Source organism: Fusarium tjaetaba (genome assembly GCF_013396195.1).
Source record: "Fusarium tjaetaba strain NRRL 66243 chromosome Unknown NRRL66243_c0000136, whole genome shotgun sequence".
Classification (NCBI taxonomy): domain Eukaryota; kingdom Fungi; phylum Ascomycota; class Sordariomycetes; order Hypocreales; family Nectriaceae; genus Fusarium; species Fusarium tjaetaba.
Window position 1 is genome coordinate 34,189 of NW_023501332.1, and position 21,870 is coordinate 56,058.

Sequence of the window (21,870 nt, forward strand, 5' to 3'; positions counted from 1 at the left end):
GTAGCTTTCATCAAATTGACTAAAGGAGTCACAGCTCAAATTGCCTCGTATCGTAGGCCATTGAAGAGAAAAGTGATCATGATACAGGGTAACATAAGGCAAGGACTGTAGCCGTTATTACCAAGGGTTTGCTAGCATCTCGAGCTTTGAGGTCAACAACAATAAAGCCACAAATGAGCCATCAACACCTGGCAAACGTCTCCATAACATGACTCAAATCCCATTGTTCAATAGCTTCTCCAGCCTCACCTCCAGGGGCCTAAAAAACACCCGCATGAATGCCACTTAGAGAACCCCTGATAAAAATGGAGCTAAGGCGTCACCACAGCAACACGTCCGAAAAAGGACGAAAAACAAACCAGACGTCACCTACAACCGTGCTCGGTAGCTCTGAATTGATTTCTCTACAACTATCGCCCGGCTCGTAGTCTACTACTGCTACTAACTAACGACAACAGGTACACAGAGCTATTCGTGTTTGTTTTTATTTTTTCGTTTTCTTGTTCGAGTTCATTTTCGAACATTGTTTCTATGATCATCTGCTCTGCATCGAGCGTGCCTTTCTTTTTAAGCTTTGTTTACTCTTAACGGCTTCACTGTCGATTGATACTGAGGTGGAAGAGCTCGGGACTGCACCAACGTCAAAAGTCAAGCGAAGAAGAATATCATGGCTGTCATGGGCGCTTCAGCTGCTGCTGGGCAGAATTCCATTACTGTTGCTGGTATGATGTGCGCTCGTGGGGGGCCATGCGGGAGCTGACCGTTATTACAGTTCGAGTTCGACCTTTTACGATTCGAGAGGCTGCGCAACTGTAGGCATCACGCCGATACTGTGGAGTAGGCTTGCTAACGGCGTGACAGACAAAAGAACGATGACGGAACCCTTTTCCTCGGCGATGGCTCCCTCGCCGCTGCGCCTACGCCAAAGCTGCACCAACGCGGCATTCGAAACGTTATCAAAGTTGTCGATGATCGTTGTTTGTACGCGCATCATCCCCGCTACAACAAACGCAAACGCAAACGCTGACCCAATACAGAGTCTTTGATCCTCCCGAGGACAGCCCCGTACAGAAATTCTCCCGCTCAGTCCTACCCTCATCGAAAAAGGTCAAAGATCAAGTCTTTGCTTTCGACCGAGTCTTCGACGAAAACACAACACAGTCCGATGTCTACGAAGGAACTACTCGAACCCTTCTCGATAGCGTACTCGATGGCTACAATGCGACAGTCTTCGCCTATGGCGCTACAGGTTGCGGAAAGACACATACTATTACTGGTACATCACAGCATCCCGGTATTATCTTCATGACCATGCAGGAGCTGTTTGAGAAAATTGAGGAGCGCAGCCAAGACAAGGTGACCGAGTTGAGTCTGAGCTACCTTGAGATTTACAACGAGACTATTCGTGATTTGTTGGTTCCTGGTGGGAGCAAGGGTGGATTGATGCTCAGGGAGGACAGCAATCAGGCTGTCACTGTGTCTGGATTGACGAGTCACCACCCCAAGGATGTCCAGGAGGTTATGGATATTATCGTCCAAGGAAACGAATACCGCACAGTTTCGCCTACCGAGGCCAACGCTACTTCTTCCCGATCACACGCCGTTCTTCAGATCAACGTCGCTCAAAAGGACCGATCAGCCGGTGCCAGCGAGCCTCACACAATGGCTACCCTCAGTATCATCGATCTTGCTGGTTCCGAACGAGCATCCGTCACCAAGAACCGCGGCGAGCGCCTTACTGAAGGTGCCAACATCAACAAATCCCTCCTTGCCCTTGGAAGCTGCATCAACGCCCTCTGCGACCGTCGACAGAAGCAGCACGTTCCCTACCGAAACAGCAAGCTTACCCGACTGCTCAAGTTCTCCCTCGGCGGCAACTGCAAGACTGTCATGATTGTCTGTGTATCACCATCAAGCGCCCATTTTGACGAGACACAGAACACCCTTCGATACGCCAACCGGGCCAAGAACATCCAGACCAAGGTGACGCGCAATGTCTTCAACGTCAACCGCCACGTCAAGGACTTCTTGGTTAAGATCGACGAACAGATGGCCTTGATCAACGAGCTCAAGGCCCAGCAGAAGGATGCTGAGGCTATGTTCTTCGCCAAGTTCCGAAAGCAATGCGACAAGCGAGATGCCATGGCACGCGAAGGGATTCAGCGATTGCGCATCGCCTACGAGAACTCTGCTCCTGAGCGTCAAGAGCGCATCACGAACATGAAGCGTCTCAAGGCTTTTGAGCGCCGCATTGGTATGCTGTCCGGATGGATTGCTGCCTTCGACGCGGTCTGCGATGAACGAGGTGATGAAGATGCGATGCCAGAGAACCTTGTCGCCATTCGAAAGACGGCTCAAGGCATCCTTGTTGAGTTGGAGAACAGCCGACACCATATACACCAGAAGCTGGAGAAGTCTGCATGGGACCGAGCCATCGACACAGCTCTATCGCACAGCTTGCAACAACTCCAAGGTACCGAGGGTGCTGACAACGGAGAAGCCGACAACTTGACCCGTGAAGCTGAGCTGATCAAGGCCAACTTCAATCGCGAGGCCTACCGGGAAGTCCTTGAGCAGGACAAGGCCGGCGATGCTGCCATGATCCAGATGCTCCTCACTGCGCAGTTCGACATTCTCTCATCACTTTCCGATACGCTCGGCATGGATGAGGAAGATGCCGTCGCTCATGCGAAGGAGACGATTAATCGTCTCCTCCAAACCGGCTTCACAGCTGCCGGTCAGGTCGTCAAGCCGGATGGCTCCATGCCCGTCGTCGAAGTCTTCTCGCCCAGCAAGCGAGGCACGCCCAAGCGCAAGAAGGCCATTGCGATGCACATTAAGCCTGTTTCGGCTCCCAACTTTATGCCCGCGCATAGCGACCACGCTCCTGTCAGCCCCATGAAGGGATCCCCACGAAGACGTAAGGTGTTGGGAGCCTCCAAGAAGGGCGTCAGCTTCACGCCAGTGAAGACTAAGAAGAAGGGAGGAGTCCGATGGAGGGACGATGAGACGGAGGAGGGCACATTGGAGGACTTTTCGAAGACGCCCCAGAAGTACAATTCTTCCCCTGCGATTCCCTCACCTGAGAAGCCTATCGTCGCACCTATCATGCCTTCATACCTCGAGCCCGAGACATCGACTGTCGAAGAGTCAAGCCCCAGCCTCGAGATCCCGGAGACCACCAGCCTGGGCGCGAAGCCTAGCAGGTTCCAGGCCGGTTTCCTTTCCAAGGGACCTAGACATTCCCTTGCTGACGGATCACCCAAAGCACCCACCATGACCCTTAAGCTCGAGGCTTCACCCGATATTCAACGAACACCACCCCTGCGATCTCTGGATGTCACTAAGAGTGGCAATTTCTCACCATCGCCATCGGGGCTCGGTATTCCTAGAGCGATTAGACGACTTCCCACGATACATGATGAGAATAACCCCCCCGGATCTGGATCTGACTCCGAGACGAGTACTATCGATGCCCGAAAGCTTCAGACCGCCCTCCGAACCGCCATGAAGGAGAAGGCCCGCAGAGCGAGCATCATGGCCGGTACAACGGCATCAAGCACCAAGCGAGTATCGTCAATGGGATCGTTGCCCGAGCGTACGGGACCCAGGCCTAGTCTGCCTGCGGCCCTCGCTAGCAGCACCAACGGTATCTCTCGACTCCGCCGAGGTAGCGCTGAGAGGAGACGAAGCCCCCCGATGGCGTGCTCCCCAAACGACTTCAAGATAGACATGGCTCTGACACCTGGTCAAGCTAGACGCATGAACATGAACAACACAGTCACTCGAATGGAAGGTCCTGGATCAAGTCCTCAGGGTGGCATGGCGGGTAGTGCGCCGCGACGAATTACCATTGGTATGGGAAGTGGTACTGCTCATCGCCGACAGGACAGCAGAGGCTATACCTTGCGATGAGCGATTGGTAGATATGAGGAGGGTGAAACGTATGTGCACAGATTGAGAACGAGATTGCCTTGATGGCCTTGGATGGGTGCGTGCTTAATTGTTTATGAGCCCGGAGTTACGGCTACGGCGTTTGGGGCGTTGCATGATCTATGTAGATTGGTATGATATGGCATTCTTAGTGTATCAACACAACTTGAACATTGCTCTTTCGTCATTCCGCGTGAAGCTATCGCCGAAAAGTCTTGCATCAACAGGTCCGAGTGATGCAATTGGTGTCGGGTATTGGGACGGGCTGCTTACTCTCTTCCGAAAAAGCGATTAAGCATAAGCCATAGCGCCACACCGGATGTGGGGATGTTTTTTAGTGGTTGAGTGGCCTGTTAACGCCGAAATGTGGCGACGCTAACAGTCGGCGATAGTTGAAGATGTGCAGTCGGTGATAGAATGATGGTGTTGAGGACTTTGGGTCGGAGATAATGTCATCAAATGAATTGAAGAGATATTTGAGACTGAAAAAGTATATAAAGGAGTTGGATTTTCGTTTGAGGATGGATTCAACAACAATCATCAGTTGTCTTACAAGCTTCATTATAACAAGCCCTTCACACTTACACTAAAGCCATTTACACAAACCACTCTCACAACCTCAAAATGTCTTCCCCAGTCTGGTTCATCACAGCCGCATCCTCAGGCTTCGGCCATGATATCGCTCTTCACGCCCTCAACCTCGGGCACACCGTCATCGCCACAGCCCGCAGCACATCACGCGTCCAAGACCTCGCCGACGCAGGTGCACACACGCTCGCATTCGACGTGACATCTCCCCTTGCAGACCTCGAAGCCATCGCCAAAGAAGTATTTTCAAAGCACGGCCGCGTCGACTATCTCATCAACGCAGCTGGCTACATCCTCGACGGCGCCGTAGAGGAGGTATCCCAGCAGGAGATGTATGATTGCTTCAACACCAATATCTTTGGGATCTTCAACACCATCAAGGCGTTTCTACCAAGGATGCGAGAGCAGAGTATCGGCCAGAATGGAAAACGCGGTACAATCGCTACGTTTGGAAGTATCGCTTCTTGGAGAGGCGGCGCGACATACTCTGTCTACTGCATGGTGAAGACCTGCGTGTCCTCCCTCGCCGAGTCCCTCCGCTATGAACTCGAGCCCTTTAACATTGTCGCCACGGTCGTGGAGCCGGGTTACTTCCGCACTAGCTTCTTGAACCCTGGTGTGAGGGCGGTTACGAAGAAGAGGATGGATGTTTATGAAGATGAGAGCACGCCTACGGGAAAGACGAGAAAGGCGCTGGACAAGACGGATAATAACCAGCCTGGTGATGTTAAGAAGGGTACCAAGGTTATTGTTGAGATACTGACGGGCACGGGCGTTGGAGAGGGGAGGGATATTCCGATGAGGATTGTGCTGGGGAGTGATGCGGATGTTTATATTAGAAGTAAGTGTGAGGAGACGTTGGAGTTTTTGAATGAGTGGAAGGATGTCACTGTTAGTACTGATCATGAGAAGTAAGGATGAGGATGAAAAGGATGCTTCCTTAGGTAAACTTAGGATAAGTTTAGTGATCTTTAGAGTATTTACTCATATTCGGACCCTAAAACCCTAACTTGCGATTTTCCTTGGCTCAAGCCTCCAGCTCCCGTGTCCCGAAGTGGAATATCTTCATCGTATGTCTCGCTTGATCTTCAAGGAACGTTTCCCCCTCGTCGTCGGATGAGAACACATACTGCACTGCTTCTCGGTACCCGCCATTGTTGGGTCCCCGCACCATGACAACGCAATCCTCAGAAGTAAGGTCTGCAGGCGACCTTTGCTGATAGTATAAGTCAGGTCTATTGGCGATCGTTCCGATGATGAGGATGGCCTTGCCATATGTCTCGGAAAACTCCTCGGGAAGCCTCATTTTTGTGCGGCAATGCCAAACGAGCTCCCGCCAGTTCGAGTTCGGCCAGAAAGCGCATTGTACATCATCGGGGTCCATGGATGTGATGACGATATCTGAGACTGCAATCTGCACTATGACCGCGGGTATCCCTCGTTGTTTTATCCACGCGGCTTGTTTCCTGGCCAGGCTGTAGTCGGGAGTGAAGTAGTACATGCTCTTGGTTCTGCTGAAGTCGGTCGAAGGGGGGGTTGATAGGAGTTGGATTCTGTCAAGGTTGCCCTCGTGGTCAAAGAGGCCGTTGGTTCGTGCTTCGTCTATCGCTTTGTATAGCACAGTGCATCCTCTAATGCTTAATGGCCCTGCGAGTTTGTGTAGACCTCTGGAGGCTAAGCCACTACATTCGGTGTTAGCATGTTGCATATAATCTGAAGGGGGACAAGAGGCTTCAGACTCTAGTCTGAAGTAGTTAAAGAAGTGGATAATATCATCATAATTTAGGGCAATTTAGGTAAGCTTAGGATGAACTTACCCCAAGATTTGACTCTGCTTACCTTTGTTTTTTGGACCGGGTCGAAGTTCCCTGGTGCACAAGGGCTTTCTCACGCTCAGAAGAAGTTCGCTGGATTTCCTTGAGCCACTCATACCGGAGTTCCATGGTATTCCGAAGCCAGCCGATGCAAGTGTCTGTCAACCGCATGTCCTTGAATCGAGGATCCATTATGCTCTGCTGGAGCTCAGTTGCGATGCCGCACTGCTCCATGTGGCGGAACCAGGCCGAGTTGTCGTCCTCCCAGACGTCATACACTAGGGGATTCCCAGTATGGCTCTTCACCCAGTAAATGAACGAGACCTCAAGGGTGGTGGTGGAATCTCTGGGGTCAATCTCGCGAATCATGGAACCCGATGGCCAGTTGACCCAACAGCTCCAGATATCAGTCGCTTTGTCGCTGTTAAACCCGACATACTCAATCGTAGCTTTGGAGATGAGCTTCTCCGGGATAGTCGCAAATGCGTCCGGGCGGGATTCGACATTGGCGTTGAGAGGAATGTTCTTATGCACTGCATCGCTTGTACGATTGAGTCGGCGCTTGTGTATTTGGATAGAGCCATTAGGAGGGTTGGGAAGATTGACGAGGTCAAGTTTGATCAGCTGCGCTGCATCGCCAGGTGCGAGGATATTCCCGATGGAGCTGTTGCGAGTCATGGTCTGATTTGATGGGAAGGGCTGGCAATATTCGGTTGAGAGTGTAGAATGGAAGGATGGCGAGAGTGATATGACGAGGAAGCTGAGAGGTGATGCTGGAGAAAGTTTGGGAGGTTGAAGGTGGTGATGAAGTGGTTTGAGCCTGCCTTATTATATATGAAAGGTAAAGTGGGCCACTTCAGTGACTCCATTCGGGCAGCATTTAAGTTAAGTTGTTCTTTGACTTTAGTGTAGATACTGAAGAGACTTTGGCCTGCAAAGGTGTTATTCGTAGTAGGGATCTGTGGCTGAGGGCTCATGATTGCTGTACAGAACCTAGAGTCATAGATGAGGTAATTGGACCCTATTCTGGTGATATCATCTTGGTCACTGAGATATATTCTCGTGGTTGGCGTCTAAGTTCTGAGTGGTGCCTCAGCCACGAGTCTCAACAGGAAGGCTTTCAGTTACGTCTCGTTTTGCCACAAAGTCATTCAACTTTGTGCGGTATCGGGAAGGCCTCCTTTATTCAAGTGGCACTGAATATCATGATCATGGACTTGTAGGTGGATCTAAACCGCCTGAGACATGGAACTTCGTTCTGGTAAATTCACGAGGAACGAGGAACGAGGCTAGCTATTTCCCAGCCTACCGGCTAGAGTGATCTGTCTGTGATATTCACGATGAAGTTTACGGGCAAAGGTGGGAATGATAGGACGATACTCTGAGAAATTAATGACCAGTTCTTTACAGTTTCTTAGTAGAGTCGCGTGACTACAATCATTCGACAGCATACATACCCCACGTAAAGTCTGATAAGTGCTTGCTGCGACACCACAAACGCTATCAGCACGCCACATTGCCAGTTTTAGGAAGATATCTACGCTGACGTAGTGTTGCTTTGTCACTTGTGGCTTCATCCGCTGTAGGTAGAACAGACGCTGCTCAGAGTTTTGCCGTCTAGTCTACTCTGTATGCTGGAGCTTTGCCCTTCACAACATCGAAACACTACCGATGAGTCACGAGTTATTGTTTCACTGCTACTGTGGTCTGAATGTAACTTGAAATAGAATAAAGATCTGCCTATTCAAATATTGGTACGAGGGTTCTGCTTTGGAGGTCTTCCTCGCTTTCCTTTCCGACAGCCTTCGAAAATGTTGGCGATGGTCGGCAAGATCACAAGAAGAACGACCACAAATACATATGTACGACCTTTCACCAGCACAGTTATCTTTGAGTATGTGATTCCGGTATACGTCCTTTCGCCCATTACAATATCCACATCGACAGACATAAAATGCACCGGAATGTTTGCTATCTAGGTGTCGTTTTAAATCTCTTTCGTACTTGAAGGGCTTGATGCAGCATTTTTTGCAACGGAAAGATGTTCGCTCGGGATGTGTGGTGGTTCTGTGATTGCTGTTCGAGTGCAGAATATTTGTATTATCGCGAACTTGATTCATGTCTTGTGGCTTGGAACTTTCCGCACGAAGGGTACAAGGAGAGGAAAAAGAAGAAGAAGAGGAAAAGGAAATAGATGGGCTATCGTCGGAAGTAGCTGGGTGCGGAGAGATTGGATAGCTCGATAGTTCTGAATGTTGCCGGCGTGGAGGAGTTTCAGATGCCGCTTCATCGCGGGGCCTTTGATAAGAAAAGAATGATTTGAGCTGTAATAGAATAGCACCGTCCGGATCCTGCGGACTGACTACTTCCAATGGCTCATTGTGAGGTGGATATGAGTCGCAGTATGATTCTTGATGGATGTTTAAATGAATGTAATGTAAAGATGAAGTGCCGCCCAAGCCATGGGGATCGATCGTCTGCGGTAAAGCACGGCAAGGTGACGACAAGTCGTCAAGAGTTTCTTGAGGGGGGTTGACAAATAGACCCGGGTCCGAGAAGAGACATGGATTTAACCATATCTTTTCAACTTCAATATCGGTAAATAAATCTCGCGCATCATTTTGGTAGTATAAGCTGGAGTTGTAACTCAACCCGAGTCAAAGGCGAATGAAGGGGTAGCCATGACGACTACGAGACTCAGCACTTCAGTTGCGGAAGAATTGGATCCCTTGGGATTTCCTTTTGCAAAGAGAAGGCGGTCTTATTCCTCAGAATAGAGGTCAACGTATTGGTACCGTATTGATGAAGGCGGAGGGTGGGTGATTGTCTGAGGATCACAATTGCTTTGGCTGCCGCGAGGAGGGGTTCTTATGCTGATTTCAGGAGCTGGGACAGGGGAGCTGTACCGAGCGCTCCAGTACACCATCAGCGATATTTAGCGATTCTCTGATTTGTTGGTTGCTTAGGATTTGTCTGACCATGTAACATGGCTTGAAAAGCCGAACGAAGGCCATTTATGTGATTGGCGCAATCGAAAAGCAGGGCACTTTCCATGCACATCCAATCACATATATGGCCCTTGGTCATCTGTGAAAGACATTATGAGTCTAAAAGAATATCGCGATATCAGATTAGACAGTGTTGTGCGTGTAAGAGGGGTTCCCCGTCAGCGCCCCCCAGCATATAACAGCTATGCAGCCTCACTTTCAACCTGTTACGATGTGAATCAATTCAGTCGCAAAATCTAATCTGCGGAAGTAATGGAGGTGAGATAGCAAAATTCGTTCGGGTTCAAGCTGACCTTAACAGCAATATCAACAAACGGCCACTGGGACCGCTCGTCATGCATTGCAATTGCCTGAAGATGATCCTTGCAATAAGGACGTCAATATCATACTGGAAGACGATGACATAAAAGGTCCCACTGCAAAGATAGGAGCCTTGATCAGAAGAGAAAGACACGCTGATGTCTATTCTGTTCATCAATCTCGCAGTGGTATCAAAGACACAAGTTCCGAAGCTCGTGCTTTCATAGTCGATGGTGTCCCTGGAAAGTTGAAAAGACATCGGAAACGATGCATTCAACGTCTAGGGCCACGAACATGGCTAACTGCGGCATGCCGAGGAGCTAAAGTTGTTGCGTATCTTGTCAGCAAGAGTGACGACTGTAACAAAGTTGAGGGAGGAGACTCACTTGAGATCACTCGAAGATTACCAGGCTAGTCTCATGCGCACAGACTAAGAGTGATTGAAAGATCTAACTGACTAACAGTTGAGGATAATGAAGAAGAATATAAGCGGGAGGCCACACGAACACGGCAGTTAGACAAACGACGAGCGAATAGACAGAGAGCAACTCTAAAGAAAGGCCCAGAGGTTTCAACAGGCTCTCAAATTCTAGAACCGGCGATGGAAGATCAGGCACGGAAGGAGCCCGACCTCTCAAGCCAAGAAATTGCAATTAGGGCCTCTATCCTATTGTATATCTTCTATGACCACATAGGCAACTTTCGCTCAACCCAGGAGCCATACATCCCGGATGCCTGTAAACAGCCGCCACTTCTCAGTCTTATTTCTTCCTTGGTGCTTGCTCATCGTCAGGCGCATGTCTCAAGATGTAGCCGTCAGGATTCCCAGGAGGACTATGACAGGATTAAACAATTCGAGGAACTGGAGGAAGTACTGTCTCAGATGACGTATCGACAACTTTTCTCAGGCGTCCATTCGACTCTCTCAACCCTCTCGGCATTGGATCTTCGCTCGGTTCAGAGTACTAATCACCGGTTTGACATTATGCGGCATATACAAACTACTCTTCCAATTCTCACTCGAACTTCTCGATGCCGAAATACTTGAACATAGTCCTAAGAGCAAGTTTTACAGATTCTGAAGGGGGAACGGAGTCAAAACTACGCTGTACATCAATTTGTCAAATTGTGAGGGTCTATAATCCCTATAGTTAGCGCCGGTAGCTAATAACAACGCTCTTCGTAGGTAGTTATCGTCGAATCATGATGCAGCTTATGCGGTTTAGAGCGTAAATGATGTATGTAAGGAATTCCAAAAACACACTTTATTTCTCCATCTAGTAAGTAGTTATCTATGTAGAGAATCCCACCAAAGAAGTATGTTGAATCATCTTCCTCTGTCCCAAGAATTCCTGCGTTACAACATGGTTATGCATAAACATGTTTCCTTCGATCAGGAGCGTAAGAAGGATCGATGCTGATATCCCCGTGCAATAAGAAGCCCCTTGTTGAAACAAGGCTTCACACTTTCACGTAATGCCCTTTTTTCAAATTCCACGCCAAGCACTTGCGAAGGTGGAAGCGAACGTATCCACCTTGTGTCCAACCCTACGAAAATACAATAAACAAAGAACGAAAGTAGAAACTGTAAAACATCCAAGCATTGAGACAAATAGGAGATAGAAACAAGAGACCAACAACTTAACCAAGTTCTGTCGGCAGAATCAGCACAGGAATCAACTGCAAATAACACATATAGCTCATAACTTAGATTTACAAAACCCCGGATCTTAAGATGGTGGCTCCAACAAGACTAACGCAGTCTTGGTCAACAACATCCCAGCCGAACGAATGTCCTCAACTACACCAATAGAGTTGTAGTCACACCCCAAGCTGTATCAGCGCACTGGGGGGCCATTCAAAACGACGACTTAATGAGCCTTTCGCAATGAGATCACAATCCAATCCCACGACGAAAGGAAAAAAAAGGGGGAAAAAAGGAAAAAAAAAACAAAAAAAACAAAAAAAAACAGATAAAGTTTAAAAAGAAACAAATTTCAGTTTTGATTTTTTTTTTGTCTTTTTCCTCGCCGCTCACAAGCAATACTGTTCTGCTGTCAATACTGTGGAACTTTACAAGCAAGACAGTTCTACTGCGGAGGTCGAGACGCTGCATGACGAACGGGGGCTCAGTTCTCTCTGCTACTTAAGCTTTCAGCCACTTGGCTCAAGGCTATAGGCAGTCTGGCCCCGTTGAAAGGGAATAAACGAAGGGAGAAAGAAAACAACGCGAACCCATTGCCCAACAAAGGAAATCCAAGCAAAGATCATCGAATAAGTTCTCAAGGATTCGCGAAACATCGAAGCAACGAGCAAGGATAGTTCAAACCGAAGGGAAGTGGTACATAAAAGTGCAGGCGCTCAAGAATACTTCTTGTATGTACCGCTTGGGTGCAAACAAGTGACCACACGACGCAGCAAGGTCGTGCTGACGCCATTACCATTTATGTGCCACATTAACCTATAGGTCGGTCCCAGAATTTCAGATTCTTCCGCTGCTCATCTGGCGTTGGTTGTTTTTGGTGGCCTTCCCCTCCTTCTTTTACCACAGTTTTCGATGTGGTGTTTGTGTGCGCTAAGTTGTCGAACTGCATGACCGCATGAGCATCGATAAAGGCCGTGGCCAATGCAGTTGTTGTTTCCGAGGTGTTTGCAATATTTGTCTTTTCTTCCATAATGGCTGCCACAGCGACAAATGTACACAGCTCCTAAATGGAACTCAGTCAGATGTCGCTTCAAGGATCTACCGTCCTTGAAGGTCTTGTTGCAGCTTGCTCGACCGCAATGGAAGGGTCTCGAAGTAACATGAGACGAGACAAGATGGATACTGGTGCCTGTCAAATTCCGATCATGTAGTGTAGTACATGGGCACTTACTAGAGAGAATCCACGTCATTGTAAAACTGCCGACAGAAGTCACAGCTGATTTGAGCCGTATTGGAGGCAGGACTTGACGTGGAAGATTGAGGTGATGTCTTCTCATACCCACCTGATGCTGGGGAGATAGAAGTTGGAGCATCGCTGCTCGGAGAGGTGCACACGGGAGGGGGTAGGTCTAATTGTTGACAAGAAACCAAATCATGAGCAGTTAAAGAATGGAGATTGTTCTGGGACAAGTTTGCAGCTCCTTGCATAGGGTCAAGAAAAGCAGAGGGTTCAATGACGGGGGTCAAATGGCTATTTGATGCGTCCACGTTGAATACATCGTCTTGCGGTGCCAAGAATGTAGGGTCTGTATCGAGTGCTCCGACACAGTTATCGTGGTAATCACCAAAGTCAAAGAAACCAAGGGTATCGTTATTCTCAACACTAGGCAAGGGCCAAAATTCAGTCTCCCAATCGAAGTTGAAAAGCCATTGCGCATTGTCGATGTCGCTCGTCCAGGGTTCTAAATGATGATCATTGTGGTCCTCCGGAATAGGTGCAGCGCCAAGGCTATGCTTGGCGCGGACACCTGCCCGGAGAGTCTTAGTAGGCTGCTAAGTATCTGAACAGGAAGACGAGTATCGAAATTGTAAAGAGTTGAAGACGGTATCGTTAGCTAGGTACGAGTCGAAGCAAATGGTCCCGTCAACTGAGGACAAATAGTGTTGGGGAGAGTTCAGATTCCGGGGAAATGGCGAAAACCTGATTAAGTATCCGTAATCCATGCAGTGAGCTGAAAATCATCACTAGAGGTCATATGTGGCTCAGACCTGGGGCCAATTCTGTGATTCGCCAACAGTAAGCGGTACGTATATCCGACATGGGGCTGGAACCTGTGAGATATTCTTAAAGGGAGGTTTTCTCATTCGGATATTGGGATTGGAGGGCCATTTTCCTCATTCGCCAGTTTTGGGGCAAAGTTATGCATGTCCCGGAGGGTTGCGGAGGTCTGTCTCTTGACTGAGGCTCATGAATTCACCAATTAGAAATATGGCCCTACAGCCTCGTTCTGTACAAAAGGTCACCAACGATCTTTGTATATGCTCATTGAATCCACGAATCTGGAAAAAGGCCCTGACAGCATCTTGTACGGTTGAACCAATAACGAAACTGGCCCTGATGCTTTTGTTAGACGAAATAGTTGAGATATCTGACAGTTAGAAGGGGTTACAGAGAAGCATCCAATACGAAAAGTGGCCCATGATGAGCCTCAAGTTAAATTGATAACATAGCAAAACCTTTCGTCTGCCTAGTCTGTGTTCAAGGCAGCGTCAAAATGGATATATAAGATGAAACTCATCATAAGAGAACCTTTTCCCATGTCTTCAAGTGTCACAATAACATCCTGTTTATCAATCGAGACTGTCACTTCCTACTGGCATTTCTTCACTTGCCTTCAACAAAGCTTTCGACATGGCTTCTTCGCAGAACAGCGCCACTCCTGTAAAGAGAGAAACGGGACCAAGCTCACAGCCGAACCCAAAGGCACATGGAAGTAAAGAACAAGGTGAGCACCGTCCTACATGAAAATGGCACATATAAGTTCTAACACTGGCCTGGACTATATTATTTCACCGATCTCAGAATGGCTGCGCCAGAGTGAGGAAGATGAGCCGTGGAGGGGCTTCACGGTCATGGCCACGGATAGACAGAACTGGCAGAGTCATGATCACTCAGCTCGAAATCGTTCTCAGACTTGGAGTACACAAGCAGAGGCTGGGTCTCAAGGAGAGTCATCTAAAGGATAAATATGACAGCAGAGGGATCGAGGGTATTAGAATTCACATAGAGTATCACTGAAACCCTTGTCAAGGTCGGATGTTAAATACTTGGAAACCAATCCACTTTATTACTGTCTCTTGACTAGGAAACTCGGTCTGCCATTGATTTTGCAGAAGGGTAAATGATATGAAACACGGTGCTCCAAAAGTGAACCCAGGTCCACTTCTCTCCGGAAGCAAACAGGCTATACATGATCATAGATATGCCTCAAGCCAGGAGCCAAGATGCATAGAACTCTTCTTAAACCGCAGCGACACAGGCATAGGTGCCCTTCCACAAAGTTTTGCAATCTTCGCCAACAGCAGGATTCCACTGCGCAAACTGGGCCATAGTGATCCCGCAGTGGTGCAAAACCTCATGACACGTAGTCCCGGCACCGATGTAGTGAAACTTGACACAGTTCTTGACCAAACCCGCCTGGATTGGCGAAGGCGTCGCGACTCCGTTGTCGACTACTGGGTTGGGCTTGATGTCTCTCTTTAGAGGCGAAGTGTAGCCTTTGACTGAGACGCAAGCGTTGGTCCCCGCCCACATGTTGGTGCAGTCTTCTCCAACGGCAGGGTTCCATTTGACGAAGTCGGCAAGGGATATCTTGTAATGATCGAGAACGGCTTGGCAGGTGGTCGTGGGAGTAACGTAGTGGAATTTGTTACAGTTTCCTGTCATGCCTTTTTGAATGGGTTCTGGGGTTTGGATGCTGTTTCCAAAGCCGTCACCCGTAAGAGAGGGCTTCTCAGGGACAGTAGGCTTTACAGAAGGCTTGTAATCCGAGTTGGGGATCGAAACAGACTCTACATCAGAAGGAGTATCCGGCATCTTGTCGTATGCTGGCTCATCAGCCGACGTAGGCTTTGAAGTCTTGGTTTCAGTGCTGGCTGGTTCATCTTTGCCGAAGATTGGAGCATAACTTTGGCCGAGTTCAAGGCGCTGAATCCCGGTCTGAAGTACCCCAAGCTTGATCCCATCTGGAGTTACTGTGTCGAGGGGGCCAGCGGTAGAGATCTCGCATGCCTGGCCTGGTTCAGGATTTGTTTCGTATTTGCACTTGACATCTCGGCGATAAGGCGAGGCAAGTGCGTGAGGTAGTTGGAGGACGAGGCCCGCGGCGAGGAGTGTGGTGAGATACATGTTAGCTTGGAATATGGATGGGAAGGAGGATGAAGAAATGGGGGGACATTGATTCGTAATAACACACGTTCACTGATCCGAGTGACCCTTCTTATACTTTTGTACGGCCCGCAGCAAAAGAGTTACATTCTAGAGTTTCTGAGTTTCCTGAAGAGCATTTAGACCTTAGTGATTCGTCACAAATCATAAAAGAATGTCTAAATAGTGATTTGGGTGTGTTGTTTGTAGTTGAGGCTCGTGGCTGAGAGCTTACATACAATCGCGTCGCAGAACTCAACTTTATTACCCGCAGTATAAACTTGAAGTCCCCTCAAACTCGTCATAATTACGAATAGGCACTTTTGGTCTCGCCACTCTGTGTCTGCTGGCGATAAGACTTTCTGAATGATCATCGTGGTAGACGATAGTTCTTTTTTAGAGTTATGGGTTTACATGTGAACTTAAGTAAAAAGTTTCAGCCAACAGGAATTAGTCAGGCCGGAGAAATTATTTAATACCGGACCGAAGAGGAAAAACTAGAATTGACCTGAGTAAGGGGTTGTATTGTTTGAGATCGATACATCGTAGCTGATGCCTATCCTTTTCTGACCGAGTTACCAACCTCATACCACTCCCTCTACCCGTTTACCCCCATCATTTCTTAGATATTAGATTGTGATAACACGGGAGAGTTTAAACGTTTGCATCTGAAAGAGAGCTTAAGAATGGTGACTACTGTTGAAGGGCAACACACCTGGCACTCATGCTGACAGTCGTGGGATACCTCGCATGATCTTGATGGCTTTCTGCTTCCTCCATGCTTGAGATAGTAGCGAAATTCGGCAACGGAAAAGGATATCCTATGATGACCGGAAGTCTTTGTAAGTATTCCCGACTGATTGATCAACTGACATTTTTCACTCCTAAGGAATCCCGATGCTGATTTGAGGTAAATACTGGAGTTATGTGACTCTCGAGGATGCACTGACTTGAAGAGTAGGTATATTGTGGAGCCTGGCGCATAATGGTCCCAATCTGGGAAAACCCGTCATTTCTCGGGATTCGTTATGACGCCGACGGGCTTTCCGGGCTGTCAGCATAACGTGGAAGCATGGCAACAACGCTTATCAATTCAAGTTGTCCAAAATACATTCCTTGGGTATAAGAGATGCCAGACTCATAATTAATTAGCATTTACTACAAGTCCATTAAACCTATATTTGTAACCATATAAATAACAATATTTATTAAAAGCCATGTCGGAATACGGCTCTTCACAATTCCTCTCGCGCGGACTGAAGATCTTCGCCATTTTCTCCATGTTCACCGGAACAGTTGATCTGATTACCGGACATAAACTTGTTATACCCGAATCAGAGCGAGCTCTCCTCCCCGCCCCAACCCTCGCCTTCGTGGATAACCAGCTTCGCTTCTTGGGGGCAATATGGAGTGGATATGGAATGATACTCTGGTGGGCGAGCAACAATCCCCAGGCGAGAAAGATTCCCCTTTCTTTACTTGGAACCGTCATGTTCGTGGCTGGTCTCGGTCGCTTGACCTCAGGGTTGAGTTTGGGCTGGACTCCCTCGTGGCTCAAGATTGCTGCTGCTGCAGAGCTCGTGGTCCCTCCTTTGATCTACCTGTTTGGATTCTAAGTACGCAACGGAGCTCTTACAGAAATGCAGGCTCGCTGAGCCTCATCGCTTCTTAGGTGGCGTAGACTGAGCCAGAAACTGGCCCGATGGGAGAGTGCACGGGCATATCGATACGATTGCTATGGACGTTGCTGTTGTCACTGGAAGGTTGTTTAAGAAGAGAGATGGAATGGCCACTCTTTGACCTCAACTCAAAAGGAAAACGAATTATAAATAGATAAAATCCCCACTTATCCCAAGTTCCTGGAATGAAAGCCATATCCAGAATAGATTGCCGAGAGAAATACGCTTAATTAGTATGAAACACTGATATTTGTGCTTACGAGGAAAGAAATATCACAGTTGGGAGCTTGAGTTTGTCATACAGAATAGATCGAATAAAAGATAGAAGCTGTGTCCAAGAAAAGAACCTAAATAAGTACATACAATAGCCTTCCACATCTCCAAAGAGACATGATGGTTGGGTAGCAGAAATTTAATAGATAGCATCTCCCAGCTCATTTAAGAGGAGTACCCTTGCGGTAGTCGCAGCCCTTCACGTCGTCGAGGCCTCCGCAGCCACGTGAACTATCACGTTCAACAAAGACAGTATTCAAGTTGAAGAAGCATCGAGGAATCTCTCCCTGAACAAGGTTGCTAGTGTCAACTTCGTCACTGTCGCCCTTGTTCAGCGCGCAGTCGATCAGAGCCTTGTAGTAGGTCTCGCGATCACCCAGACCGAAGTCTGCCATCTTCTTGTAGATATCTTCATCAACTTCGGTCCACTCTCCAACGCCATTGGGGTCGGGGTCGTTTCGCATGATGTACCAGCAGTACTCCTCGCCATCACGGAGTGGCATCCAGTGTCGACCGGTGGTATCACCGCAATCCTCTTTAGAGTTCTTTTTGCCGAGCTTGTCGGCAACAAGATGAAGCTTGGACGCCTTCATAACATCGTTGGCGACCTTCTTCTGGATGTTGTTGGTGATGGAGCCCAGGGTCACGCGTACGGTTTCAACGTCGTCGTCGAGGAGGAACCAGCCGCCGTTGAAGAACTTGGCGATCTTGGTCTCGTATGTGTCCCACACAGGAGCGGGGAGAGAGTCGTACTCTGTCTTGTTTCCGCCTCCAGTAGCAATTCGGAGGGTATTCTCGAGCTTGACGGAGGCAGACTTGAAGAGGTCGGCAAGGCCGTCTGATATAGTAGCAGCGCCGTCATCCTCATCTTCGCCCAAGGAGAGGCCGGACATGATACCTGCCAAGATACCCATGCCGGCAGAAATACCATTGCCCTGTAATGGCTAGAGTCAGTCACGAGAAATTGGAAGCCGAAAGACAAAAACAACGTACCACTCCAGGGACAAGGCCACCTAGAGCATTGCCCATAGTCGCGGCTGCTGAAAGCCAGCCCCTCATATTGCCTCCCCCATTCTCGTTTCCGCTAAAATCCTTGAGCATCTGCCCGATCTTGAGGCCATTGATGAGAGTCTCAGTGGTCAACTGGCGGTGCAGCTCGGCGAATTTGCCATGCATGCCCTTGACAGCTTGGAACGTCCAGTACGAGTTCTTGCCTATAAATGTCTTGCCATACTTGTCGAACTGCTCCTCACAACCGATGCCGCCCATGGGGTTGCAGCTAGTTCCGATGAGGGAACAGCCACTAGCACCAGACTTGCCGTCAGTGCCCCCCATGACCTGATCCTCAAGATTCTTGAGCCAGCTATTCTCGTGCTCTGTGAAGATAACGGTCAGCATTTTATTTCATGCTTAGACTTGGTGAGAGGCCAAGCTACTTACCCCAGTGGCCTTTGATGAATAGCTCAAGGGAGACACCGGCAGCTGTGTCTTCCCAGAGCTTCTCGACGCCCTCGACGGTCGTCAAGTCCCAACCCTTGCAGAACTTTTGCTTGTCGTCGAAGACATCGCCCCGCTTCGAGAACAAGGGTGAACTCTCTGCCGCTGCGGCAAGAGCCAAAAGAGCAGTGGTCGTCTTCATGGTGAAACTGTTTTATGAGAGGTGGATTGACTTATGGGAAGGGATGGTGGACTGAGCCGATGAAGACTTGTCTCTCAGCTTTTCCACTGCGCAAGAGAGGGCATATATATATCTATCCTCCATGCTTCATGGCCTAGGCTTTTCGTCACCATGCTGAAATTAAGCCTTGAGCTTGGCAGCTGGCACATACGTTACTTGGCATCGCAACACCATTGCAGCTCTTTGGGTAGAATATGGGGGCCAGTGATGCACCAAAGATTGCAAAGGATTCCTGGCCCAAGCTTGCAGCGACTGTGATGATCTGATTGATCCCGGCGTGTAAGGTTAGAAGACGGCTGTTGAGGTGGGGGCAGAGTTTTATGGCGATCCATGGCATGGCTATCACAATCAACGCAGCCCCGGACCAGGCCAGGATCTGAATCCATAGCCAGGCACATTCCTTCTGAACACAAGGACTTAACATCTCTGATGTGAATCGCTTCGCTGCCAAGCTGGGCTGACTTACACTGTAATAGGCGTTCAGTGCGGGGGGGGAGCAGAGCCATGGTTAGTTACTAGCTGAAACCTGTTGATGAAAGTACAAGCAGTAGACATTGCTTCGTCATAGCTAAAGTTAAAACAAGTATAAACAGCCATAATCAGCCATTCCCAAGGCTTGCCAAGCTTGTTCTCCCGGGATCAGTACCTGGCCCCCAACCAGTAGGGGGAAACGGCTCAACTAGTCTTCCCGTCTATCCGCACCTTTAGTTCGGCGTTTACTAAATCGACCATGGGCCCCTGCATTGAAACATCGCCAAGAGCTTAAACAACCCCAAAAACTTTCTACTTGTCAATGATTTTCATCATGTTAGATCACGCGGGAGCATGGGACTGGCCGCTCCCCCAGATCATGACTCGCCAGCTCGCCAACGATGCCTTGCCAAGGTGGGGTCCGGCAGATGTAAGTAAGACGGAAGTCCCTGGAAGTTCATAAAAGCCCGAAGTTCTGACGTCCAGGGTTGCACTGAGTCTTACGCCAAGCCAATCCTTCACCCTTCAATTTGTTGATAATACTTGATACTGCATGATGTTGTTGATAGAAACCACCTGCATGCTCAGCCTCACTTGATGCACCTGTGCTCATTGACCTTTTGTAATTGTCAACTATGGAAGTCCGAAATAGTTCCATGCCAACCTAATAATAGGAATACAGCGGTTGCAAGACTTTATACTGGTTTCATAGGCTTGAGAAGGTCGATGGAGTTTGTTTCTCTGTCAAGACCAGTTTCCAGACTTTCCTAGTTCGGGTTGGGCCAAAGAGAACCACCATTGTTTCCATACTGACACTGCCTGTGATCATCACCCTGACAGCCACTGTCACATCCCAGATTACCCTGGTTGACACCATTGTTGTTACCGATCTGATTGACGTTGGCATATGCATAATTATGGTCGTAGTAAGTATCCGAGGCTCCTTGGCCCTGACCGGCGGGACAGTGCGTGTGAGTCTGATAGTTCGCGTATCCATTATGATAAGACATCAAAGGCTGGTACCAAATAGAATGGCATCCCGACTGAACATTGTTCCATTGGCATGTTCTGGTATCAGTCAGGCTGTGCGTCTCGCCCCAGGAGAACTCAAAAGATGCTTCAATGACTTCCTCGAACTTGAGGCTCAACCCGACAGTCCAGGTCTGAGAAACAGAGAAGCCGACTGCAATGGCTTCCGTGCACTGATTACAGTAGAAGCAGTTGCCAACTTGGTGCCAGGCTTGGTACCAGTAGCCCCATTCATTCTGATCCCACCACCGCTGGGTCTCACTTCTACAGAGTCGCGGGGTGTCTCTCTTCGTGAGGCCGCCGACTAATGCGGCAGATTCAGCGCGGACAGTATGGCCGGGCTTGTGCTTGACGCTCTTGACTTTGTTCTTATCACGGATGTCTTTCAGTTGCTCGCGGGTGTATTTGTTGCGGTGCACCTCGACCGTTCCGTCAGGATGAACGATCTCGCTGATGACATCGGAAGATGGTCCGCGAATCTTGAGGCAGATGGGGTCCGTGGTGCCTTCATAGCACTGGACATATGTAGCGTTCTCTGGAGGCTCGGTGTTGTCCAGTTTGATGGCCAGAGGCGTAGCATAGCCGACTGCCACAAAGGATAGAAGAAGAGTGTTGAGGAAATGCATGATTGTTGATAGTGCGGGACTGAAGCAGATGCTGTTTCTTGAGAATGAGCTGGAAAGTCTGACTGTTTGTAAGGACCAGTATCCTCTATATATACAAGCGGTAAACCGTGTATTCTTTGAGCTACATCTCGACAAGCATTCAAGCTTATCACGATAACATCAAAACTTTGCATTGCCTTCAATCCATAAGATGCCGCATACCCGTGAGATGCACATAGAAATTATATCTGTTAATGCCGTGTATCCGTAAGATAGAGCCATTGTAGGACTTGAAGATTCAGCCGCGGCGGCCGACTCTGGAGAGATAACTCGTAATTGGGTAGATGATGATTTATATTCCTCATTTGGGTGATTTAAAGCCTGACAAATCAGACGCTATCCGGTTGACAGCTGTTCCAGAATCAATCGAATAAGCGGCCCGCTCGCGGGTATTGGGGGCTGCATAATTAGTGGGCAATGTTTTCGTATTCAGCGAAGCTTGGCAGGGGTTGAGATAGGGTCATCGCTGTAGCCTTTAGTGTCTTACTGTTTAAAATGGAAGGTGTTATTCGCAGAGGATATCAGTTGAAGAACGAAACCAATGGCACCCATTGAATGACCTCTTCCAACAACAACTAAC

General features: G+C 48.6%; 7 protein-coding genes across 7 annotated transcripts; 3 read left to right on the plus strand and 4 right to left on the minus strand.

Annotated features, from left to right (window-relative positions):
* Positions 1-667: 667 nt before the first annotated feature.
* FTJAE_6913 (kinesin family member 18 19) lies at positions 668-3,915 on the plus strand (the record flags this gene model as incomplete). Its single annotated transcript, XM_037353575.1, has 4 exons — positions 668-722; positions 773-812; positions 862-981; positions 1,038-3,915. The coding sequence occupies 4 exons, from the start codon at positions 668-670 to the stop codon at positions 3,913-3,915; spliced, it is 3,093 nt and encodes a 1,030-aa protein (XP_037206004.1).
* Positions 3,916-4,557: 642 nt separating this feature from the next.
* Positions 4,558-5,436, plus strand: FTJAE_6914 (ketoreductase; the record flags this gene model as incomplete). Its single annotated transcript, XM_037353576.1, has 1 exon — positions 4,558-5,436. One exon carries the CDS (start codon positions 4,558-4,560, stop codon positions 5,434-5,436), a length of 879 nt encoding a protein of 292 aa, XP_037206005.1.
* A 112-nt stretch (positions 5,437-5,548) lies between these two features.
* On the minus strand, positions 5,549-7,013 carry FTJAE_6915 (uncharacterized protein; the record flags this gene model as incomplete). Its single annotated transcript, XM_037353577.1, has 2 exons — positions 5,549-6,203; positions 6,361-7,013. The coding sequence occupies 2 exons, from the start codon at positions 7,011-7,013 to the stop codon at positions 5,549-5,551; spliced, it is 1,308 nt and encodes a 435-aa protein (XP_037206006.1).
* Positions 7,014-14,589: 7,576 nt separating this feature from the next.
* Positions 14,590-15,477, minus strand: FTJAE_6916 (uncharacterized protein; the record flags this gene model as incomplete). The annotated part of the gene is made up of 1 exon (XM_037353578.1): positions 14,590-15,477. One exon carries the CDS (start codon positions 15,475-15,477, stop codon positions 14,590-14,592), a length of 888 nt encoding a protein of 295 aa, XP_037206007.1.
* A 1,235-nt stretch (positions 15,478-16,712) lies between these two features.
* FTJAE_6917 (uncharacterized protein) lies at positions 16,713-17,111 on the plus strand (the record flags this gene model as incomplete). Its single annotated transcript, XM_037353579.1, has 1 exon — positions 16,713-17,111. The coding sequence occupies one exon, from the start codon at positions 16,713-16,715 to the stop codon at positions 17,109-17,111; it is 399 nt and encodes a 132-aa protein (XP_037206008.1).
* Positions 17,112-17,608: 497 nt separating this feature from the next.
* On the minus strand, positions 17,609-19,086 carry FTJAE_6918 (uncharacterized protein; the record flags this gene model as incomplete). The annotated part of the gene is made up of 3 exons (XM_037353580.1): positions 17,609-18,382; positions 18,441-18,823; positions 18,888-19,086. 3 exons carry the CDS (start codon positions 19,084-19,086, stop codon positions 17,609-17,611), a joined length of 1,356 nt encoding a protein of 451 aa, XP_037206009.1.
* Positions 19,087-20,363: 1,277 nt separating this feature from the next.
* On the minus strand, positions 20,364-21,251 carry FTJAE_6919 (uncharacterized protein; the record flags this gene model as incomplete). Its single annotated transcript, XM_037353581.1, has 1 exon — positions 20,364-21,251. One exon carries the CDS (start codon positions 21,249-21,251, stop codon positions 20,364-20,366), a length of 888 nt encoding a protein of 295 aa, XP_037206010.1.
* Positions 21,252-21,870: the final 619 nt, after the last annotated feature.